Source organism: Rhincodon typus, chromosome 18, assembly GCF_021869965.1.
Source record: "Rhincodon typus isolate 14 chromosome 18, sRhiTyp1.1, whole genome shotgun sequence".
Classification (NCBI taxonomy): Eukaryota; Metazoa; Chordata; class Chondrichthyes; order Orectolobiformes; family Rhincodontidae; genus Rhincodon; species Rhincodon typus.
In genome coordinates, this window is record NC_063349.1 from 34471945 (window position 1) to 34496609 (window position 24665).

At 39.0% G+C, this 24665-nt stretch overlaps 1 protein-coding gene across 1 annotated transcript in view; it reads left to right on the forward strand.

The window, feature by feature from the left end:
* cped1 (cadherin-like and PC-esterase domain containing 1) overlaps nt 1-24665 on the forward strand; it is a 302217-nt gene that overhangs the window by 26107 nt on the left and 251445 nt on the right. Inside the window, exon 2 of the mRNA XM_048608017.1 lies at nt 8195-8369. Coding sequence (XP_048463974.1) covers nt 8195-8369 — 175 coding nt within the window. The remainder of the gene's footprint in view (nt 1-8194; nt 8370-24665) is intronic.

Below are 24665 nucleotides of genomic sequence, written 5' to 3' on the forward strand. Positions count from 1 at the left end.
TCTTCAGAAGAAGGGTCTAGGCCCGAAACGTCAGCCTTCCTGCTCCTCTGATCCTGCTTGGCCTGCTGTGTTCATCCAGCTCTACACATTGTTATCTCTGATCCTCTGTCATCTTGCTACATACTGCCATGAATGATGGTGAACAATTAAACAATTCACTGAAGGGGCAAGCTCCTCAATTATGCAGGAACCCAGCACATAAATGCAAAAGATAAAGCTGAAGCATTCAGAACGACCTTCAGCCAGAATTGCTGAGTTGATGGTCCATCTCTGCCTTCTCCAGATGTCTACAGCATCACAGATGGCAGTGTCCAGCCAATACAATTCACATTCATGTGATATAAAGAAACAGCTGAAGACACTGAAATGGGTTATCAACAGTGCGATCAAGCAGCACTTGCTTATCAATAACGATTCACTAATAATCACTTTGTTTTCTTTCAAACATTTCCTAAAGAGCTGGATTCCAGAGGTGAGATGAGACTGACTTCCCTTGACATTAAGGCTACATTTGACTGAGAGTGGCATCAAGGAGCCCTAGCAAAACTAGAACTAATGTGAATCAGGAGAAAACTCTCTGCTGGTTGGAGTCATACCTGGCTCAATGGAATATGGTTATGGTTGTTAGATGTCAGTCATCTTAGCTCCAGGACATCTTTGAAGAATTTTCAAATGAGTAGAGAATCATTGCATTTGCCTAGTGCCGAAGGCTGAAGTTACACTCAGAGCACGGTTTTTGAAGATTCCATAAATACTCATATGGTCATAGTTTTACAATCAAAATTGATCATAAGTCATTGACAGCTATGCTGAATCTAAATGCTTCAGTACCCTCTCTAACTGCTGCCCAAATGCAGAGCTGAGCTTTGATTTTGTCTGTGTATTTATTACATTACATTCAGATGATTGCAAGGTCATTGAACGCTAGATTACCAGCTGCATCCAACATAGAATTCAATGGGAAGGATGTATTTTTCTTTTCATACGTGGATGATTTACCAGTCAAAGCAGCTGGCATTGGTAAGACCACTCATTGGGACCCCATAATCTCAAGCGTTTACAGCTATATCAAAAATGATTGGCCATCACAGAGACTGGATTAAAAACAGGGCCTTTTATTTATCCATAAGAATGAGTTGACAGTTAATAAAGATTGTTATGTAGCAATCTGAAGTTGTAATTTCAGAAAGATATTAGTCACTGTTGCTATATGATCATCATGATCAACAACTAGTGTTGCTTTATCAGGGTCTAGCAAGAAGGCATCTTTTTGGCCAGAGATAGATTAAGAACATGGAAGACACAGAGAAACAGTGACGAGCATGCCAAGTTGTAATTAAAAAAGGCCACTATCAGTAATTTTGTAACCATGGAAATGGCCAGCTAGAGTGTAGTAGAGGCTGCACATTTATTTTTCAGAAGCTGAAGGCCTATTGCTATTCACTGTGATCGATAGCCATTCCAAGTGGGTTGGAGTGTATCTGATGCTCGTTTATAAACAAGCAAAACTTTAGAAATGTGTAATTTGCTTGCTGTTTATAGGTCCCAGAGGAAATGTCATCTGATAGTGGACCTCAGTTTTGTTCAGAAGAGTTTTCACATTTCATGAAAATGAATGAGATAAAGCACATTAGCATTCCACTATATCATTCTGCTTTAAATGGAGCAGACGTGCACACACTACAAATTGTTGGTGTGCTCTTATTAAACAAATGCTAGACACAAACTGGAAGAAATGTTAGATGGCTTTGAATCACAAACTAGTGATTATTTTAATTTATTTATGACACACCTCATGCAATTACTAGTAGAATATCAGCTGCACTGTTTCATAAAAGACAGCTTATGTCAAAGTCAAGACGTCAAGTAGTGGAAAGGTTAGGTTTGTTAATGGGATCATGCTTTACCTTCAGACTTTGTGAAGAAGTTGTTTGGGAAAAATCAAATAAAGTCTGATTAGTTATAATGTTGGAATACTAGTAGAGTACCAATAGTGACTCTGACACAAGTTGTGCCTGAAACCAGTTCAGATTAAGTCAGACAGACCAGGTTTGATGAAGGAAGAATTAGTTCTTGTTAGAGAAACCATGACTCATTCTCAGGCCAAGACTGGACAAGGATATAATATTTACACTGTGTAAGCGCCCTGGCCAAGCTGTTTCTCTTTCTACAGATACTCCCTGACACACAGAATATTGCCATCAAATTCTGCTCTAGTTGCCTGTAAAGTTTCTCATTGATCTTCTTACTTAATTTTTGATGCTGGTCATGTATAACAGTGTGGCCAACATTAGCAAAACAACATTTGGATCATTGGCCCTTTGGTAAGACAGGTTGGGAAAATGAGTATCCCGTATGACACATGCTCTTTACGTGGCTGTGAACAAAAGGTGAAGTGGGGATGAATTTGAAATATTGGTAAACTTGATACTCAACAAGTCCAGCCAATATTCAACAGCGCTCAATAAAGTCAGTTAGAATTTACAACTGTATAGACAAAACAGGAGAGCATCTATTGGAGTAAATCGTAATGAAACTGCTATCTTCAGTTAATACCTTGAAAACTGTATTCAATCCTGATCTCTGAAACATAGAGAACCAACTCACTAGTGGAGAAAATGTGGAGAAAATCTTCAATGCTGCTCCCTCCTTTGTGAGATTTTGTTATGAAGTAAGATAGGGAGAAGCATAGACTTTATGACCTTACAGGAATAGATTATATTACAGCTATCAGATATATACACACACAGATATATAAAGAATGGAAAAAAATATATCCAGAACTGCTGGGTTCAAACTGCTGCCCAAAATAGTGGAGCCTGTATAATTCAATTAGATGTTGCAATGGATAGATGAATAAAGATGAGGAAGATAGTCTACGTCATTCATATTTACTTTTTGATCCTACTAAGCAGATCACCAAAGATCCTCAGACAACACCTTCCAAACCCATGACCACTTCCATTTGGAAGGACAAGGACAGCAGATACATGGGAACACCACCACCTTCACGTTTCCCGCCAAGCCACTAACCATCTTGACTTGGAAATACATCACTGTTGTTTCACTGTCACTGGGTCAAAATCTTGGAATTCCTTCCCTAATGGCATTGTGGGTCAACCTGCAGCAGGTAGGCTGCAGTGGTTCAAGAAGGCAGCTCACCACCATCTTCTCAAGGGCAACTAGGGACCAGCGATAAATACTAGCCAGCCAGCAATGCCCACATTCCAAAATTCCTTCTATCTCAGTAGTTTATTGTTTTCTTCTAAGAAATGGGAGAGCTTAATTTTGCTCTGTTTTGTTTTAATTTTTTCAATTCCACAATGATTTTTAAATATTGCTAGTTTCTTTCTCATGGTGTTAACCATAGATTTGTTTTTAAAAAGTGCATAGCGTTTCCTTTTATTGGTGTTCAAGTGGATAGGTTTTGAATGGGTTAAAATCTTTCCTAGTGTCCAAAATATTTACACCATTTTATCCATCAGAGTTTCAGTGATTTAATGCTATTACATAGCACTGCCAGGCTAAGTGTAGGGCAGTGAAAATTCTAACCCTATCTCTCTGCTTCACTGCAACAATATAGTTTAATTCTGACTTTAGGCCAGCACCCTTGCACCAATACAAGTTTTAACACGCACTGTCATGTTGGTTATCTCTGCAGCTTTTGAGTTTGCTTATTGGTGTTGTTGCAGGCAATTTTGTGTCATAGGTCCATGTCACTTAAAATGAAGATGAAATTATTGGTCAGAATTTTAAGATGATGAAAGCCACTGTCAGTCGAGCATTATTGGGATTTGGAGTGCTCAACCTGAAAAGATGAAGGAAACTGATTTTACAAATAACCTTAAGGGGAGTTAAATGTTAAAATAGCAAGTAACTGACAGGTGACTGGGGTTAACTGATGAATTAAATGACTAGGTAGAAAAAAAGGGATAACAGGTGGGAGTGGTGTATGGAAGAAGCTGTGAGACTAAGCAGTTAATAAACTGTATCCACAAAGAAAGTTATTTTGGTTTCTGTCTTACTGATTGGCTTGGATGTAGATTGACGAGGTTGTTTAAAGGTGAAGATTGGAACTAATATTTTGGACAGCAAGTTGTAATTGGAGTTATTTTGGTGAAAAATGGCTGAATCCAAGTGCAAAGTGTCAGATTGTGACTTCCATTGATGTTTTGTGAAGCTAAATCTTACAATAAATGAAAAATGAAGTGGATATGGATTACATCTTTATCAAGAATAAAGCAAGGCTTGACCTTGGCACTTGTTTACAACTAGAAGCAAGGTCAAGTGTCAAGTATTCTCAGAGTTAGAGGTTTAACAATTAAATATTGAGGAAGGTTTGGAAATGTATTAAAATTCATAAGAAAGATGATGTATTAAATGCATATGAGATGTGGTCAGGCTTAAATGTGTTTAGGAATCAGGATGGGCATGCTACCAAAGAATAAATAATGAATTTAACCAACTATATGCAAAATTGCAAAAATTCTATTTGGAGATTTCTAATTCAGTGCATGCCTTTAAATTATTGTATAGTGCTGAGTTGTTGAACATGTATTAATGAGGACATATATTAGACTTTCAAAAAAAATATGCTTTTGGAACAGATGTCTAGAAGCATCAAAAAATATTATGAGAACATTCATTCTCAGCAATCTTTGTGGATCAAATAGGACATTTCAGCAGTAATGCAAAGAATAGGTGATCCATTATTAATGGAAATGTGAGACCACCCTGATACAGTTTGAAAACATCAGTACAAAAGGAGAATCATAGCTAAAAGGAGTGAGGATGGAGACTGTCAAATCTAATAGAATTAGGGGCATAGCCTCAAAGTAAGGGGGTGCAGATTTAAGACTGAGTTGAGGAGGAACTTCTTCACCCAAAGGGATGTGAATCTGCAGAACTGTCTATCCAGTGAAGCAGTTGATGTGACCTCGTTGAATGTTTTTAAGGCAAAGATAGATTTTTGAACAGTAAAGGAATTAAGGGTTATGGTGTGCAGGTGTAAGTGGAGCTGAGTCCTTGAAAACATCAGCCATGATCTTATTGAATGACAGAGCAGGCTTGATGGGCCAGATGGCCTACTGCTGCACTTATTTTTTTTATGTTCTTGTAGTCTAATAGTTGACAGGAATTGGAACTATTTCAGAATACCTTTTAGTGTTAATATGTATTTTAAATATGACATTATGGAATGAATTGTCCTGAATAGAATAACAAAGTTTTCAAACTTAGACACAATATAAAAGATTTGAAATGAGAAGATGGTGATATTGATAAAGCAGAGGAAATTACACTAGCTTACTCTTCAGCTCAGTAACAAATGTTTTAGTCCTAGATTCATTCTGTTGTGCTTTGTTAGACAGTAGATGAATATTTAGTGTGCAGAGTGGATTGGTTAAAATGATACCCAGATTTTTTTAAATAATAAGAATTGAAATAAAACCAGAGAATTTGAGAGACCTGCCCACTTCAGGTTTAGGAATGAAATCACTAAAAGGAGTGCAGATTCCCTGTACCATTAGCTGCAGTAAACCACTTTTAGCACGGGCATAATGTCAAGTAAAATATCCTTATTGTTTAGCAAGCTATCTATATTAAAAAAAAGGCTTGAATGAAACTGGACATGGGAAATGACAAGGCAATATTTTTGGGAAGTAGGTAAATTTACAGTTTACACAAGCCAGACATCATAGTATTCCTTTAACAAGATCTAATTTCTCTGATCAAAATATTGAATGGATGTCTTTTGGCATCAGGATAAACAAATTTGAAGAAAAAGAAAGCCATTTGTCTTTAAACAATATTTGCAGTTTACCTGTCCATTTTCTCACAGGAGGCAGGCCATTTAGCCAATTATGCCTGAGCAGTTCTATTACCTAATGCCAATCTCCTGCCTTTTACCCCATATTTCTGCAAACCAATAATCATCCAATGCTCTCTTGAATGCCTCAATTGCACCTGCCTGTAGTGCATTCCATACTGCAACAACTCGCTGTGTGAAAACATTTTTTTTTCACGTCACTTTTGCTTCATTCGCATATCACTTTCAATCAATGCCCACTCATTCATTTTCTTTATTTTACCAGCAGGATTAGTGTCTCCCTATCTACTCTGTACTCTACAGGGAGACAACACTTTTTTTTAAGTAATTTTCATCTCTAAACCTGAAGTGGGTAGGTCTGTCAAATTTGCTGATCTTATTTCAGTTGTCGGACTATCACAAAAAAGGTATTTGCTCCAAGAAACGATTGAGCAACCTCAAAGAAGAACAACTGATGATAAAAGGAATTACAATAAAATGAGCAAACATAATTTTTGTTCAGATTATTTTTTGATCTTTTCGTTTGAAGAAAGGAGGGCTATAATGTTAATTGTATTCTGTAGAATATGGAAATGTAACTTGTCTGTTGCATTAAAAGGTCAGATATAAAACATGAGAAAATATGACTTGTTTAACATAGAATGCCTATAGTGTGGAAGCAGGAGGCCATTGGACTTATCAAGTCCACACTGACCCACCAAAAAGCATCCCATGCAGACCCAACCCCCTACCCCATCCCTGCATTTCCCCTGGCTAATCCACCAATCCTGCACATATCTGGATGCTATGGGCAATTTAGAATGGCCAATCCAACTAAGCTGCACATCTTTGGACTGTGGGAGGAAACTGGAGCATCCAGCAGAAACCCACCCAGGCACAGGGAGAAAACTCCACGCAGAGAGTCGCCTGAGGGTGGGATTGAAACCAGGTCCCTGGTGCTTTGAAGCAGCAGTGCTAACCACTGAGCTACCATGTCGCCCCAATTTAATTTTCATTTGTTTTGTTCAAGGATTATTTGTATGTCTCAAAGTTGTACTTCAATAGAAAAGGTGAACTGGTTAGTAACTCAAGTAGTGAAGCATAAAATTGGCAGTAATTCATTGCATAAGTAGATATCAAGGGGAAGGGTTGATGTCCGGAAAAAGTTGTAAAAATAAGTAGTTAATATACTCTATCCATAAAGAGGTGTCTTGGTTTCTATCTTACCAACTATCTTGGATCTAGATTGATATTGGACATGTAAGGGTAGGATTTATACAGTTAATAGTAGGGCCTTGGGTAGTGTTGTCGAACAGAGAGACCTAGGGATTCAGGTATATAGTTGAAAGTTGCATGATAGGTAGACAGGGTGTTTAAGAAGGCATCTGGCTTGCTTATCTTCATTGCTTGGACCATTAAATATGGGATTTGGGACGTCATATTGAGGTTGTACATTGGTGAGGCCACTTTTGGAGTACTGTGTACAGTTCTGGTCACCCTGTTATAGGAAGGATATTGTTAAATTGGACAGGGGTTAGAAAAGATTTACCAGGGTTTTGCCAGGAAGGGTTTGGGTTTAGGAAGACCTGGATAGACTAGAACTTGGAGAGTAGAAGGTTGAGGGGTGACCCAATAGAGGTTTATAAAATCATGAGGGGCATACGTAAGGTGAATAGCAAAGGTCTTTTCCCTAAGATGTCGGAGTTCAAAACTAGGGGCATATTTTTAAGTGAGAGGAGAAAGATTTAAAAGGGACCCAAGGGGCATTGTTTTTACAGACAGGGTGGTTCACATGTGGAATGAACTGCCAGAGGAAGTGGTCGTTGCAGGTACAGTTACAACATTTAAAAGACATTTGGACAGGTACACGAATAGGAAACATTTACAGGGATATGGGCCAAATGCAGGCAAGTGGGACAAGTTTAGTTTGGGAAATTTGATTGGCGTGGACGAGTTGGACTGAAGTGTCTGTTTCTGTGCAGTATAAGACTCTATAACTGTAAGTACTTGAGGATGAGAAGCTTGTAGATTAATGGATAGAAAGTGAGAATCAAGGGCTAGGAGCTAGCAGATACACAATGGACCATTGTTCTCCTTTGGTGATGAAACTTTCTATGATCCAATGATTAGACACTTGTAACCAGCAGAGAGTGAGATGATTTTCATTCTGTTAATCTGGGCTGGTTGAAATCCAGTGTCCTAAGGTGAAAAGTCAGTCATCTAGTCCATTGTATTACCAAATAATCGCTTACTGTATTTTACCTTTGAATTTAGCTCATTTTGCTCATCTGCATTTTTCGTATCTGAAACACATATCCTTGATATCAATGATATTGTGAAATTTTAGTTCAATGTTTAAAATAAATGTATACTATTTATCTTTCACAGATTGAACCTAATGCCATTAATCACAAAAAAACAGTTGTGCTACGAGGCTATAATTCCATTAGTGCATCTGACCTTCGACTATATCAACAAATTTTTGTACAATATGGTTATGAACTTGTCCTATCTCCAGAGGTTAATGGAAGTTCAAGTTACAAGGAGGGCTACAAATATAATGGTAAGAAACTGTTTATTTTGTACTGTTGTACAGGTTTTCAGTGGAAATACTTGCCTGTTCTAAAGCAACCGAATGTCTGAACCCTGCAGTTCTATATTTAACACTTTGCTGAAAAGCCTTCTATCTGTCTGCTTGGCTCTACAGTTCAGACACCAGCTGAAAGAGGAATAAAGTTCAGAATCCAAGTTCAAATTAGAAATAATAGCACCTCATTTTTAGCCAATTCTAAAATTTCCTTTTGCATTGTTTGATCCAAGTTATGTAGCATTTATATATTTAATTTTTACAGAGGTCCCCAAGTTGCTCCGCTGAGAAAGAGGGATTACAGTCCAGGCCTCTCACAGGGCAGGAGTATGAGAATGCAACCTGGCAATAACTGGGAAAGGGAACACACATTACCCAAAAGCACCTTTGGCAAAGTACAAGAAAGCTAAATGGTTACTGAGTAATGAATCGATTACTGAGCACCTGAACTGGTGTTTACACCTGGTGGATTAAACATAATATTTGAGATATTTGCTGAGTTATCACATGGGTAGTTCCTTACAGAAATTGTAAAGACAATCTGCCATTTGGGTGAGTCCAAGAATAGTTAATATAGTGGATGCTTGTGCTGGTAGTGAGCTTTGAGGCACGATTTGCAGGATTTATTTGATATTGAAGCACATTCAAGTGTCAGCAACAATTTAACCTGGAGTAACCTGGATGCGATCCAACTGTATAATGGAAGTGAACATGTTGGTAGTAACCCTAAATTTGCAGGGTGGATTAAATAGGAAGAAACATATGAAGCCTGTCATAATGAAAGGTCAGTTGGTTGGATGGTGACTTAAGTATTTTCTGTGTTTTCTGAAGGGATTGTACATTTAAATTAAGTGTTATAACTCAGGATATGGACTCAAGTCATGACACAGTATGTCTGGGTCAAGTCCTGTTAAAACCAGATACAGGGCACTAGATGTGGTGATTGGCTGTTTGATAGCAAAACAAAGCAGTTGACTACAGGATTGTGCTGTGTGAATATCATACAATTGAATGGGTGACACGAAAGTTGTAAGGAAATAGTCTTTATGAGCAAGTTGGCCTGGGGGTAGGGGTTCGTTAAAGCCAAGAGATGAGCCTCCTTCCATAGAAAACAAGCAACTCTCCTAATGAGTGAGAGGCCAATCTACTGTGGGAGATGTAACACACTTGTAATGTTTGTCTGTGGTTAATCAATCAATCTCTGAATACTAGACCATGTCAGGTAATGATTTTGCACGCTGCATGCTTGGAAAGGAAGATAAGAGAATGTTTCTCAGAGCAATAATTAGCTAGCTCAAGAGCAGGAGTCACCTGATCAATGACAAGAGGTTGGGATGGAGCAGGCTGATCACTTGTATCATTCTAACCCTCAGAGAAGTCCATGTACACTGGCTCACTTTTAATTGTAATCATTGTATGAGTAAGCTTGTGATTATTGTTATTGCCACATCTTGCTTTAATAAAGAACAATTGGGTATATGCTGTTGATTCTGCTTTGGGTTATTGATATCCAGAGTAAACCTGACAGACCGGAGAAGGTAGGAGTAAAAGCCTGCAAAAGGCTTAGTACTTGGCATGTACCATAGTGATACTGTACCAAGTTAACTAGTTAATTATTAAGTCACGCATTCCATGATCATGCTAGCACTTTAGGAAGCTTTAAGCCAGTGGCTAAGACTCTATATAAGTGCAAATAGTTGTTGATCACAAGTGCAAAGTAAACATACACAAGGAGCTCTTACGGTGGCAGACTTCCCAAAACCGTTTGTACCCTGGGATGTGAGATACTGTATTTACTTACTTAACCAGCAATGCAGAGAGTGTTCTGCCATTACCCTCAAAGGAGATTTCTCCATAAAGCACAGCATTTCTTTTCTGAATCTTCTACAGAAGGTCAGTCCTTCAATATGCTGGACTTGTTATCCTGACTTCTTCTCTTCACTATTTGAGCATTTGCCAAAGGGTTATTTAAACATAGACTACATTACCACAAGTGGCTTTTGAAGTGGAATCAGTCTCAACATTCTGGAGAAAATTAGAGAAATACTTGGGCGCAAAATGAGTAGCTGTAACATTACCAGCCTGAGGAGGATGTGTTTAGGGTTACAGTTTTTCCTGTGTAAAAAAAGTGTCAGTTTTTGTTTTTGTTAACTTGTAACTGTTGTCTTATGCCAATTAAAGCACCATGACATCTAAGAAATTCGTGCATTCCTTGTGTCTTGAAGCTTTGAGTTTAATGGGGCTGATAATTATTGAGGATATTGATGGATTCATCTAAAGGAGTTAGTGAAAGCAAAAAAGTAGCCTCCGAAAATCTAAATGTAGCCTTAAAGGGAAGTCCTTGGGAAGGAAAATAATTGTGCCCTGAGATGGTACTAGCACTGGTAAGGGGCACCATGGATTGAATAGTTCTCTTCTGCAAAAAAATTCTATAACCCTATACAACAGCAAATTAGATGCGACAATTCTGTTATATTTTAAAAAATAATTCAGTCTAGTGCATTCTGTCAACTAAATGTTTATGTTGGCATAACAAACATTTTCTTTCCACATGAACTCACTTAGAGTGCATTCTTTGCTGTAGTTACATATGTCCCAAAGGCTACAAGCTCCAAGCCTATCCAGAATGTTGCTCAGAAATGTTTACTGGCTGCAGACCAAGCTTCATATCCAGCATTTTTGTAAACCTATAAATACTGAAGTATCCATAGCTTCAAATTTTTGTTTTGCTATCTTTCAAAGTAAGCAAGCACTTATGTTTAAATGCTATGTACTGAAGATAAAAGCAAGTGTGGGGCAAAAAGCAGACAGTCTGACTGCAGAATGCCAGTATAATCACAGGACCATAAACTGTGTTCCATATGAGTTATTCTTGTTCTTATTTCCAGCTGCAGTGGAGTAGTAGAGAAAAGAAAAACTAAAACTGAATTGTCTATATCTGAACAAAATGGCAGTTATTTCTCATAGTGAACAAACTAATAACAAAAGTCTGCAAAATGGTCAAGAATGATCTATGTGTAGTGGAGTTTTGGGAGTATTAAAGGCATTTTGTTGGGAGAAGGAAACCAAGCACCCTCCACCCTCTTCAACACCCCCTCCCCACCCCCCACCATGGATAAATTCAATGATTGTCCCCTCTTTTTTTGGGCTGAAACTTATTTGGCTGATTTTAAAGATATATTGTTTATTTCAAGCAGGGATAAAATATCCTCTTTTGTACTCCTGCAGACTTCAATTGCTAAAATTCCTTGGGGGAGAGGGTGGGAATTCACTCCAAAATATAAAGGAAATTTCTGAAAAATGTTAGATATATATCAGTAAGCAATTTATAACACTGTTTCCTGTCCAGTCTTTCTATTTTTATTCTTCTGTTTTAAGTTGTACATTTGTAATTTTTGTTTTTAACTGTATTGAAGCAGATTTTTATTTATTGGGATGCTTCAGTCTCCCAGTTTCAAACTTCTTCAGCTCATTTTCTCATGATTTTAGCTGTAAAAATAGGGTTGGAAAATGGGATATTGTAGGCTTTCAGTCCAGTACATGTGCATTGCACATGTTTGTCATGATTATTTTGGAAACTGATTGAATTGTTACTCACCCTGTCTAAGATTAAGAAATGTATTTTTCTTTGGTTGTAGAGCGGATTATAAAGTCAACGTGCAAGAAATGGGTAAAAAATTTGTTTTTGTGTTGTTATGTTCAGTTCCAAGGCAATGAAAGGGAAATCAGAATATAAAATTCCTCCATTAGCTGTTCAAGTTAAAACTGGTTAACATGTTGCTTCTGAGTCATGAGCAGTACCTCCCACCTCCGAGCCATACAAAAACATGAGAATTTTTAAGCGACCAAACATTTTATGTTTGTGGAATCTATAGAATCCCTGAAATGCAGATAGAGGCCATTTGGCCCTTCAATTCTGTACTGACCCTCCAAAGAGTATCCCACCCTATTCCCGTAACCCCATATTTGCCCCATAGTTAGCCCACCCAGCCTGTACATCCCTGGACATTACGGGGCAGTTTTAGTACGGCCAATCCAGCTAACCTGCATATCTTTGGACTGTGAGAGGAAAATGGACTACCACAGGAAACCCACGCAGACACGGAGAGAACTCCACACAGACTGTCACCCAATTTCTGTTCAATTTTTGCTATCTTCATGGATCTACACCATGTTCCAGGTCTAGATCCCTTTGTGGATCCACCATCTTTGTGCTTTTCAACAAAACACGTTCTGCGATATTTGCTGCTGATTAAGTTTTTCAGTATGGCAAGAACTAGCAACCTTGCTCCCTCTTGCATCACTGAATTTGATTGGAGCAGGGGACAGTTCTCATCCCTATGTAGTCCTGCAGATACTGCCATGGATTGTGGAGCTCTGCTATGTCTGAGCCTTGGCCTAATTTTTATCCTGTCTGCCGGACACTGACCAGTGTTACATTTGGAGTACAATGAAAGAGCTTGGTACTTTTAGAGGCCAAAAATGTCCCAATAATTCAGAGCTTTATGGAATAGAAAGCTCAAGGTATTATCCCCTGTCAGTTTTAAGTACACTGATCTCAGCCTTTCAGGCATCTGAGTTCATGTTCCTAATCCTACTGTTATTAGAAATGCATTATGTAGATCCCTGGCAAAGATAGAATTGGCATCAGCTGATAACCCACTAGAGTTCATGGCCAATCCTTGAATGAAAGAATGAATATGAATGAATTTTACTTGGACACTGCAAAAGGAATTAAAAGCTTTAGGAGGCTAGAGAGAAGGGGGCAAAATAAAAGAATAAAAATAAATAAAATATTACCCATCTCTCAAATGTAATTTCAAGATATTAACTGAATTCCTGAGGAGATGTCTTGACTTTTCTCATCACTGAACTTCTGTATCAGATGATTCCTCATCTTTTGTGACTGCAATCTATAATCTAATTCTTTCTGACCAATATTTAAAAATAAAATTTTAATTTCCAGTTATTGACTGAAAGACCCAAGAAGATTTCATACTTTAAGACCTTTACTGTAATAAATAACTAAAATTACTATTATCTTAGCACAATTTTTTTTGTAAGCAACGCTCTAAAAGTGGCATTCTCCTTCTATACTTATCACCCATTGCACACTCCACAGAAATCTGATGTCCATTTTCTTACATGGCTACAGGGTTTTTAATATCTAAATTTCAACTAGGTGACAAATAGAGTCATGTTCCTCCTGTTTAACTTCAGTATGATGGGTGTGCTTTGTTGCTTCAAGAATATGGTTGAAATTATGTCTATATTCTGATATAAATACTTGATATTCAGTTTATATTATTATTGTTTAATTACCTCTTGCAGTTTTCTGTACTTGATCAGTTTTTTTCATCTTCCCATTTAGTAAAAGCCCTGCCCAATTTCTTCATTTTGAAGTTTTATTTTCTGCTCCACAATTTCATAATGGAATAGTAATTCCACTGCAGCAGCATGAGCTACAAACAAGCTGTGTTACCTCAATGTACTATCTTTCTCGGATTGGCCATCTGCCTGCTGTATAGTCGTTGTGTTCTGTTTTGACACCTGTGGCTCGGGATCTGCAGGAAAATTCAAAGCAGATTCAATTCACAAAATCACAGAACTGTTATGGCGCAGAAGTAAATTATTCAGTCCGTCTTGTCTGCACTGGTTCTCTTAAATGAGCATTGTAACTCACTGTCATTCCCCCTGCCTTTCCCCTCCTTCATAGTGTTTCTATTTATAGAGTCATAGAGGTCTGTAGCACAGAAATAGGCCCTTTAGTCCACCAAGACTGTGTGCTGATCAAAAACAACCACCTAACTATAATAAACCTATTTTCCAGTATGTTGCCCATAGCTTTATACGTCTTAGCATTCAAATGATCATCTAATGCTGTGTTGAATGCCTCAATTGACCCTGGCTCTACCATGTTTTCAGGCAATGCAGTCCAGGCTCTAAATGTTCATTTGTTTACTAAATAGATATTAATGATACAAAAACAAAGTTGCTGGAAAAGCTCAGCAGGTCTGGCAGCATCTGTGAAGAAAAAATCAGAGTTAACGTTTCGGGTCCGGTGACCCTTCCTCAGAACTATCTCATTTGTATGGATTTGCTATCAGTTCTGAGGAAGGGTCACCAGACCCAAAACGTTAACTCTGTTTTTTCCTTCACAGATGCTGCCAGACCTGCTGAGCTTTTCCAGCAACTTTGTTTTTGTTCCTGATTTACAGCATCCGCAGTTCTTTCAGTTTTTATTTAGATATTAATGATAGTCGTGAATAAAAGAAAATTGGTCAGCTCCTAGCCCTGCTGCAGTGTTCTATTAAAGGTCAGTGCAATCTAGAGGAACAGCACCTCATTTTCAGGACTCAACATTGAGTCCAACAACTTCAGAACGTAAGCATTGCCCACCATTTTTATTACCAGCTCCCAGCTCCATGTCTCATTTGTATGGATTTGCTGTCAGCAGAGCTATCCAGATATCTTCAGGCATCTGTGGACAAGCACTCTAAGATTCCCTTGTTCCTTTGAGCTTTCTGATGTCTTGCCATTCATTGAGTACTCCCTTGTCTTTTTCCCTCTTCCAAACCGTATTACCTCATATTTATCAAGATTGAATTCCATCTGCCATTGATCTGTCCATCTCTGGAGCCTAATGTCTTTCTTCTTCATTGTCAACCACCTGCCAATCTTTTTTCATCCACCAACTTGCTTATCATTCCTCCCACCTTCTCATCTACATCATTTATGTATATCACAAATAATAAGTGACCCAGCACTGATCCATATAAACTTCATCAACTGCCCTACCCTCATCCAAACACTTGGTCACCTCCTTGAAAAAACTCACCAGATTTGTTAGGCATGACGTTCCTCTGACAAAGCCATGCTGACTATCTCTGATCAAATCTTTCCTCTCTATATGGGCACTAATTTTCTCCTCTGCTATTTTCTCCCATAGTTTTCCTACACTGAGGTTAGACTCATTGGTCTATAGTTCCCTGGTTTAGCTCTACCACTCTTTACTTTGTAAAGTAAAACCACGTTAGCTGTCCTCCGGTCCTCTGGCACCTCTCCTGTGGCCAGATATAATTTAAAAATTTGGGTCAGGACCCCTGTAATTTTCTCTGTCACCTCCCATAACAGCCTGGCATTCAACTCATCTCAACCTGGGGATTTGTCCACTTTTAAATCCACTAAAACCTCCGATACCACCATTGCTTCTTATATCAATCTGCTTAAGAACTTCAGTCCAACTTCTCAAATTCTGTACTTGCATCAGGTTCTGAATAGAGACAGATGTGACACTCTACTAATGTTCTCTGGCTTCACTGCCCTGCTTTGTCCCTAATAGGCCCTTCTGCTTCCCTGGTTATTCTCTTCCCCTTCAAATTTGTAGAATATCTTGGGATTCTCCTTACTCAAGCCCATGAGCATTTTCTCATGACCCCTATTTGCTGTCCTCATTGCTTTCTTGGCTTCCTCCCCCACTCCTGCACTTCTTATAATTCCTTTCGGGCCTCCAGTATTTTGCTCCTTTTTTACCTGCTATAGGTCTCTCTTTTCCTTTTCATCCAATCCTGAATATTCCTAGACATCCAGGGTTCTCTGGGCTGCTTGTTCCTACTTTTTTCCCTAAAAGGAACATGTTGGTCCTCTACTCCGCCCAGTGCCTTTTGAACACCTCTCACTGTTCTGCTGTAGATTTATCCTCAAGTACCTGCTCCCAGTCTGTTTTGGCCAAATCCTGCCATACTTTAATAACTTTGGTTCTGGACTCTGTTCAGAGATCAATTCATATAGGAATTGGAACACAGTGCAGAACAATATAAAATAGCTTTTCATCAATACAGGAAATGTTCATATCATCAGGTCTTTAAAATTACACCCCTCTTTGAGATTGCATTCACAAATATGAGCGTTTGTAACTTGAGTGTTTGCAAATTGGGGACCCCCGTTTTATTTTCTGTTTGCTGTTCTGTTCTTTGTCTCCTCATTTTTGCACTCTTTCCCCTGACTTTTCTGTTTCTTTCCCTCCCCTCAGCTTTCATTCTGAAGCTGTCCTCCATTAATCTCTCTCCTATTTTTACACCACATCATATCCCTCATACACTTTTGCTCACTTTGTTCTTACTTACTTACTTAGAGAGTTGGTAGGATTTGTAATGTGCTGCCTAGGAGAGTGGTGGAGGCAGATTCCATAGGAGGTTTCAAACGAGATCTGGATGTATATTTGAAAGGGATGAAGTTAGAGGGTTACGGAGATACAGCTGGAGAGTGGGACTAGCTGGATTGCTCTTTCAAGAGCCAGTATAAACACAATGGGTCGAATGGCTTCCTTCTGTACTGTAAAATTCTATGATTCGATGATTCTTAACTACTGCTATACTAGTCATTGCCCTATGGTTTTCAGTGGCCCTTGTGCTTTTCCTCTTTCCACCTCTGTCCAACCTCACTATTTCTCTTCAGCCTTGTAATCTTATACACCCAATTTATTGTCCGTCCTATTGCCTCACTTGTTCGTACTCTGCCCCTTGATGCACTTGCATGTTTCATCATACGCTATCTATTCTCATACCTCACCAGATTCTTCCATGTTCCTCACCTGTACCATGACAGTCCTCTTTCTGATCTCATCACCTCAACACATGCTATCAAATCCTCACTCTTGATCCATCCTCCCTTTCCCTATTCTGCCCTATCATTTTCACATTTCTCCTAATAAAATCAAAAGTACATTCTTCTGTTTGCTTTGTTCCCTATTGCCCTTTATTCATACTTTCCATCACTCATCTTTCTACAAAGAACTAATGGCTTTATTCCACTCCTTTCACAGTCCAATGCTTGCTTTATCTCTCTCTTAAGGCAATTTGAAATTTCTTTAGTTTCATAAGTACCCATAAAGGTTTCTAATATACTCACTAGCAATTAAACAGCGTAAGAGCGGAATTGTAGGCAGAATGAGCAAGGGAGCTGTAACCTAAAGATTTTTCAAGTGGCCCTGTGCCACCATTATAGTTAGCTGAAATGGTAACAGTACTCTACTCTTCACATCGCCCTTGTTTTATGACCTAACCACCTAGAAACATGTACTGTACTTCACTTTGAAATTGTTGAAATCACTTCAAAGTTTGTCTGCAAACAAGTGATGTTAATGAGCTTTGTGAGACACCAGAACAGAGCTAGGACGTTTAGGAGAAATGAGGCCAGGAGTGGGTAGATGCTCGAGGTCAGATTGCCAAAGACTAAAATATCATGATTGGTTGGGCAGCTGGAGGACCAAGTGCTGTGAGCTAAAAGTGGACTGCTGATTTCCAAATGCTGGGAAACAGGAAAAGATAACAAGCAGGCCAGAGAGTGAACCTTGCCAGAAGAGAGCTGTGAGTGGGAGAAGAGGCTGGTGGCTGGAGGCCAAAAGGAAGAGAATTAGAGCAAGTTAGAGTTCTGAATTAAAATTAGATAGTGGAAAAGTTTGAAAGTGAACACATCTCTTACAAAGGGTCAGGATTGGGAGAGGGTGGATTTGTGTAGGAGTCATAGTAAACCACATGGGTACAAACTTGATCTTAAATACTATAAAGGGAGGTTTCTCAACATTCCCTTTCTTTCATTCAATCCTTATTCCTACCCTTTAGATTTTATAGGATATTCACTGCAGTTGGCTTGTAGATGGTTTGAAGAATATTGTCTACTTCATGCCACAATTTGAGCGGTCCTGCATTTCACTTATTAACCCTATAGATAGCACCATGGTTGCTTATTTCCTTCCTTTTAATGGCTTGTATACTACTTGTATTGCTGTGTCTCTTCTTAATCATGAAAGGCTTGATTAAATTTGGCTAGAAATCCTAAATTTGACTGAGCAAACAACACTAGAATATTCATCAAATATTATTCATGCTGACACATAAAACAACGAGAGAAGATGTTATGTGTTGTGGTTTTAGGTTTACTCACACAAACTTACCAATCTCACACCAGAGTTGGGAAAGGGATATAGGTTCTATTTATTTTGAAGGTATGTTACAGAATTGCTCATTGGGCAGTTTTGTTACAGGAGTTAAGCTATTTTTTATACAAGAAAATACAATAACATGCTTTCATACAACATGCTGCAAGCTGGAATGGTAATGGCTGTTAGTCACATGATTTATATACTGGTTGCTTGCTCATTAGCACATTCTGTCAAAGTGATATGACAACAGAATGCACACAAGACTTATGTATTGATTTTAATGTAAAAGCGGCCAGTAGTGATTCCCAGTATTAGACAGAATCGTGGAGGTGAACCAGGTTAGGATGCCTAAAGCATTTTAAATCAACATTGATGACTGGCCATAAAATTTCAGCAATCAAGCACTCAGCACAACATAGCTCTCCCATTGGCACAAAATCATCTTTATCTGAAAAATTTGAATTACCAATAATTTGAATGAAGCAACTTTAAAGTAAAGAGAATTAAATCTCCTTCAATTCTCTCTCAAGCTTCAAGCATGTCCTTTGAACCATGATGAGAAATATCTAAGGATCTCCAGTTAAGTAAGATGAACCCTGTAAAATACATCATAAAAATTAGTTTTAGCACATCTATAAAACAAATATGTTAAACTTTTGTTTCTTCTGCTGTATGTCAAATTCTTTACAGCCTATTGAAACTGCGTTCATAATAATTTGTTAATGACAATGTTTAAATTGGTCATTCTACAAAATACAGTAGTTTGGATAAGGACAAAATTGTTCTGTTCTGATAATTATCATTTATTTTACTACTTCATGCTTAATACCAAATAAGAACATCACCGTTAAGATTCCCTGTCCCACAACATCCCAAGTCCCCATTCCCACCATTACCAGCAGAGTGGATTATTTTGCTTTTTGGAGAAATAGTAGAAAACATATCTGCAGTGGAAATGTTTGTTTTACTTCTGAGTCCTAACTCTGTGGAAGTATTCACCTTTTCTTTACCTAGACCAAACTGTGTTTCTTTTGAACACTGTTCATTGACAAGTTTCTTTATATAAAGTATTTAGATCTTTTTGATGACCTTTTCTCCAAAGAATTTCCTTTCAGCCATAAATGGCCTCAACAGAGAGAGTTGTGTCTGGTTTCTGTGCCAGTGAAATTCAACTATTTCCTAAACGGGGTTGCTAGTGCTGTTTGCAAATGACAACCAGATGTTTTATACTATACACTGATTGTCATGTCTGTATATTTTAGGACTTTAGGGGCTCTTTTGTAATTCTTCTCAGTCAGAATAATTGACATTTTTGCTTTGTCTAGCTTGATTGATTGTGTAGTAAATTTTGTTAATGCCTAATTACTAAAGAGCAGGAAGTCTATTGAAACCAGTAAAAGCTTATGGCATATTTACTGTTTTAGAAAAGAAAATGAATGATTATAAACTTGGATTTCAGGAATTTTACAGTAATCGAGAGAACCAATACATAATATACGTTGGTCTCTGCATGTTGGTTTAGGAGCAGTAAAAAAAGTTGTACCTAGAGATTATATTTAGCACCAATATTTGCATCTACCTGAACACATTTGCTACAAAAGCTAATAAAAAATATCAATGTTTCATTTTAACAGCCACAGAAATAAGAACAAAATCTCAGCACATTCATCCAATGTAGCTTTATCCTTTTGTAGACTATTTAGCTCTATTGTCAATTGATTTCAGAGAAGTTCTGGCTGGGTTTTATTTTGGAAAACCATTCATTATTGCCTGTCTTAATATGATAAAACAATAAAAAGGCATACTGTGGCTTAGTGCCACAATCCCCTTCAAAGAAACAGCACTTAAAATGTTGCGCGAAGAAACTAACCAGCTATAGTTTCTGGTCATTACCAACAGTCTGGAGGGGAGAGTGTGCCAGGAGTTGGTGCTTGAACATTGCTGGCAATTGAAGGCTTCCCAGGTGAGAACTGCCTGTTTTGATGATTAAGTGCTGAAGGTACTAATATGTGTGGGAAAAGATGCCTCACTATATAAGACAGATGGATACACAGCTGATAATATAGCAGCAAGTCTGGACAATGGAAAAGACAAAATCTACGCTGCTTGCAACACTTAGCAATCCAGGGAAATGATCAATGTCCTGAGGAAAACTTCTACATTAATGCTACAAAATAGCTTCCAATTCTAAGCACCTCCCCCGAGAAGAGATGCCACACATTATCTGTGCACAATCCATAATTCTGTCTCTGCCTGTCCATCCTCAAACATTTCTGTTATTTCATTTTGAGCAATCCTGCTACAATCAAAACATCTACAGATTGCCAAACTGCTGTATGATTAAATGGAGAAAACTAAAACCAGGCTTTGACACAGGAAATCCTTGTTAAGATAAACTAGCTGCATGACGCATGCTCATTAGGAATCAGTCTGGTTATTGGGATGTGCACTTTGAATGTTAGTTCACTTTTGAAACAGTTGTTGCTCAGATTGTGTGCAAGACTCCTTTTGAAAGCCCAAATGAATGGGGATGTGAAAGAGGATGCTAAACACTAATATAAAGTGAGTGCTGTAAGGGAAGTCTTGTTAACCCCTCAAAAACCCTTAAAAAATACATTGTCTTTCTTGTTGTATATATTAGCCAATCTCTTTATGGATTATTTTGGTGTTGTTGGACAAAGTGCACAGTCACTGTGCATCATTTATTTGACTATTATACAACTGAATTTGATCTTGAATTCATTCGTGTGTGATAATGAGTATTCCTCTGGGGATTAGCTTCCCATTTGTAGTAATTGGAGGCAGATGAAGATGAGTGGTGGCATGAACCTCAGATACTACATTTACATATGAGTATATTTTCCCATTCACGTGTACAGGAGAAAATTATTCTGCCTGACTGAGAGTTGTAGCCTATAGAAACTGTGCCTGAAGAGCACCAAATGGAATTATATGTAACCCTGCAGTGACTTGCAAAGTATTGGGAGGACTGGAACGAACCTGCCAATGGCTATGAGCCTAGAGTTGTATTAATCACTTACGTAGCAGGATCCTTCCAGGCTAGTGCAGGAGATGTGCTTCACATTTTACAACTCTGTCCATAGCAGGTAACTGATACATTAAAGCATCTTTCACCCTATCTACTCAAGGCACTGTGGACAGGTGGGCAATTAAAATAATTTGGATACTCACCTGTTGGAGGTGTAGTGGTGATGTTCCTAATTTCCTGACAAACAAGTTAACAATAGATTCCCCTTCCAACTATAACATTCTATGTTTATTAACATGCTTTCATTTTGTTTGAATTGGTATTGCTTTTATACACAAGATGCCTCACCTAACATGCCAGCAGAAAATTAATAACTATGTGGTTATGAATAGATAAAGTCACGGTAGTCTCAGCAAGAAGTTGTTGCATCACAGAAAAAGAGAGAGAGAGACAGTTAGTGGTGAGTTTAACTTGAGGGTCACCGTGCCTCAGGCAAGAAGCAAGGTTTAGAAGGCAGGACTTACATAGTGACCTCAGCTGCAGGGATCGGCCTCATGCTGTTGGGGTTAGACTGCATCACAAACCTGCCAGCTGAGCAGCCAACCCCCTGCTTTGAACACATGTTCAATGAATACCTTATCTATTTGCCACTATTTTACATGTTTTTTTAAAAAAACGGAAGACTTGTACAATGATTTTTCATGGCAATTAGTTGTTGCAATGTACGCGACAGCTAAAGGAACTAATTTAAAGTGGAGTCACAATTGTAATGGAAGAAATGCAGCAGCTAGGTTTCCAAAATGATCTTGAGAGATTTTTGATTTGTGCGATGTTGATTGAGAGCTAAATATTGGCCAAGACTCTGAGGATATCTCGCTGGCTGTCTTTTAAAACCATATAAGAGGAAAGATGAGGGACAGGGTTTAATCCAGCCTGTCAAGGACAGATCCATGGCATCGGGGATCACTTAATGAAGATCCTCGTTCTAGCAAAACCTCCCCTGGTTAAGGCAAAGGGGCTGCTGTGAGATTCAAGACTGCCAACAGTGGGGTATCAGTTAGGATCAATAGTGAGCCAACCAATAACCACTTTCTCCCTAAGCCCGGTGGAATTCAGTGGTAGTTATTGGATGCCTTTCCCATATCCTTAAGATTGCCAAGTAAACCTAGTCAGGTTTTCCAACAGTCTACCCCATGAGGCCTGCCGGGTCCTCCTCAAACAATCTGGGCCCAATTAACTTCATCCAGGTGGGGATGGGGAGTGCGTCTGAAATCCAGTCCCTCCCTTGCAACTGACCCTCTTCCCTATCCATCCATGACCCCCACCCTGCAATCTCTAACCCACTCTTTCACCTTTTCCTAATATCATTTGGAGGCAAAAGGCCAGTGTCTGTTTGAAAGGATGTGATAACAGCACACTTGAAAATTACCAACAGTATTGCACAAAGTCAGCATGAATTGTGAAAGCAAAATCATGTTTGAGAAACCATTGGAGTTTTTTTTGAGGGTGTTACTTATGGAATATTTGAGGAAGATGTGGTACACTTGAATTTTCAGAAAGCTTTTGATGAAATCCCATAAGAAGTTTTGTGCAAAATCAAAGCCATGGGATTGGTGGTAAAACGCTGGTATAGATTGAGAATTGATGAACAGACAAGAAACTGAGAATAGGAACAAAACACTTTGCAATGGAAGTTGGTGACTGTAGTGATTATAATGGGGTCAGCCAGGTGGACCTCATAGAGTATGAGTTCCCTGATTGGGGCTGTTAATCTGGTCCAATCAGGGAGCCTTGGCTGACAGATAAGAACAGGGGTGTCAGACATCCTGTTCACTCTGAGAGCTGGCTCTAAGGGAGCTGCATCAGTGTCAGGGACTCTCCACGTGTAAATAAAGGGTGACTTGGTGATGGGATACTGGCCTCTGTGGAGATATTTCAGTGAGAAGCGGGGTAGAGCAGCATCAATACTTGGGTCTAAGCTATTCACGATATGATTTAATGAAGGAATTGAGAGTGATGAATTGCTGATGACACATAAACAGATAGGGGTGTGTGTGGTGAGGAAGGCATAAAGAGGCTTCAGGGTGACTTAAATAAGTTGAATGTGTGGGCGAATACATGGCAGGTGCAATAAAATGTGGATAAATTTGATATTGTCCACTTCAGTAGAAAATCAAAATGGCAGAGTATCATAATAAAGAGAGATTTAAAAAGGCTGGGTGTCTTTGTATGCTGGCCACTGAAAGTAAGTATGCAAGCAGTTAGGAAGCCAAATGATATGTTTGCCTTCATTGCAGGAGGGTTTGAGTACAGCAGCAAGACCTATTGTGTGCTGTCTTGGTCTCCTTATATAAGAAAAGATATATTTATTATAGAAAGAGCATAGCAAAGGTTCATGAGACTGATTCCTGGGATGGCACGTTTGTCGTACGAAGAGGAGTTGGGTTGACTGGGTCTGTAAACAGAGACGTTTAGAAGAATGAGAGGGGTCTCACTGAAACATATAAAATTCTGGTATGGCTGGACTGACTGGATGTAGGGACATTGTTTCCCTGACCAGCATGGTTCAGAACAAGGGATCACAAACTCAGGATAAAATATAGGCCATTTTGGACTGAAATGAGGAAAATTGTTTTCACTCAGAGGATGGTGAACCTATGGAATTCTCTACCATGGAAAGCTTTTTGGGATGGAGTCACTGAATATAGAATAGAATATTCTTCATTATCATGTATACTCCAGTAAAGAAGTGCAGGAGTGCAGTGAAACGTTTTACAATGTCGCCTGTTATGATGCCTAAGTACCTAAGTACAAATCTTAAATACAAAAAAGGAATAAAAAAATGGTAATTGCATTACTTTACAGTGTTCAAGGAATAAGTTAGAAATAAGACATAGACAAAGGATTGACATTACAGTCAGATTTTTAAAATTCCAAATAAACATTACATTGCAGCAGCTCTGTGCTGGGTCTGACCGGCTGTGCCAGACCCCAGTCCAACAACTGTCCGCACTTGGCTCTGAGCCTCCAGTCCGCTCCGTGCAGGCTCTCAGCTGCTGCAAGGTAAACTCCGGGACAGCTTACCCCCCATTGCCTGCTAATCTGGGACAGCTTCCCCCGTCCCCACATTGCCCGCTGCTCCGGGACAGCTTCCCCCACCCCCCCATTGCCCACTGCTCTGGGACAGCTTCCCCCACATTGCCCACATTGCCCACTGCGCTGGGACAGCTTCCCCCACCCCCCACATTGCCCACTGCTCCAGGACAGCTTCTCCCAACGCCCCTTGCCCACTGCTCCGGGACAGCTTCCCCCACCCACCATTGCCCACTGCTCTGGGGGG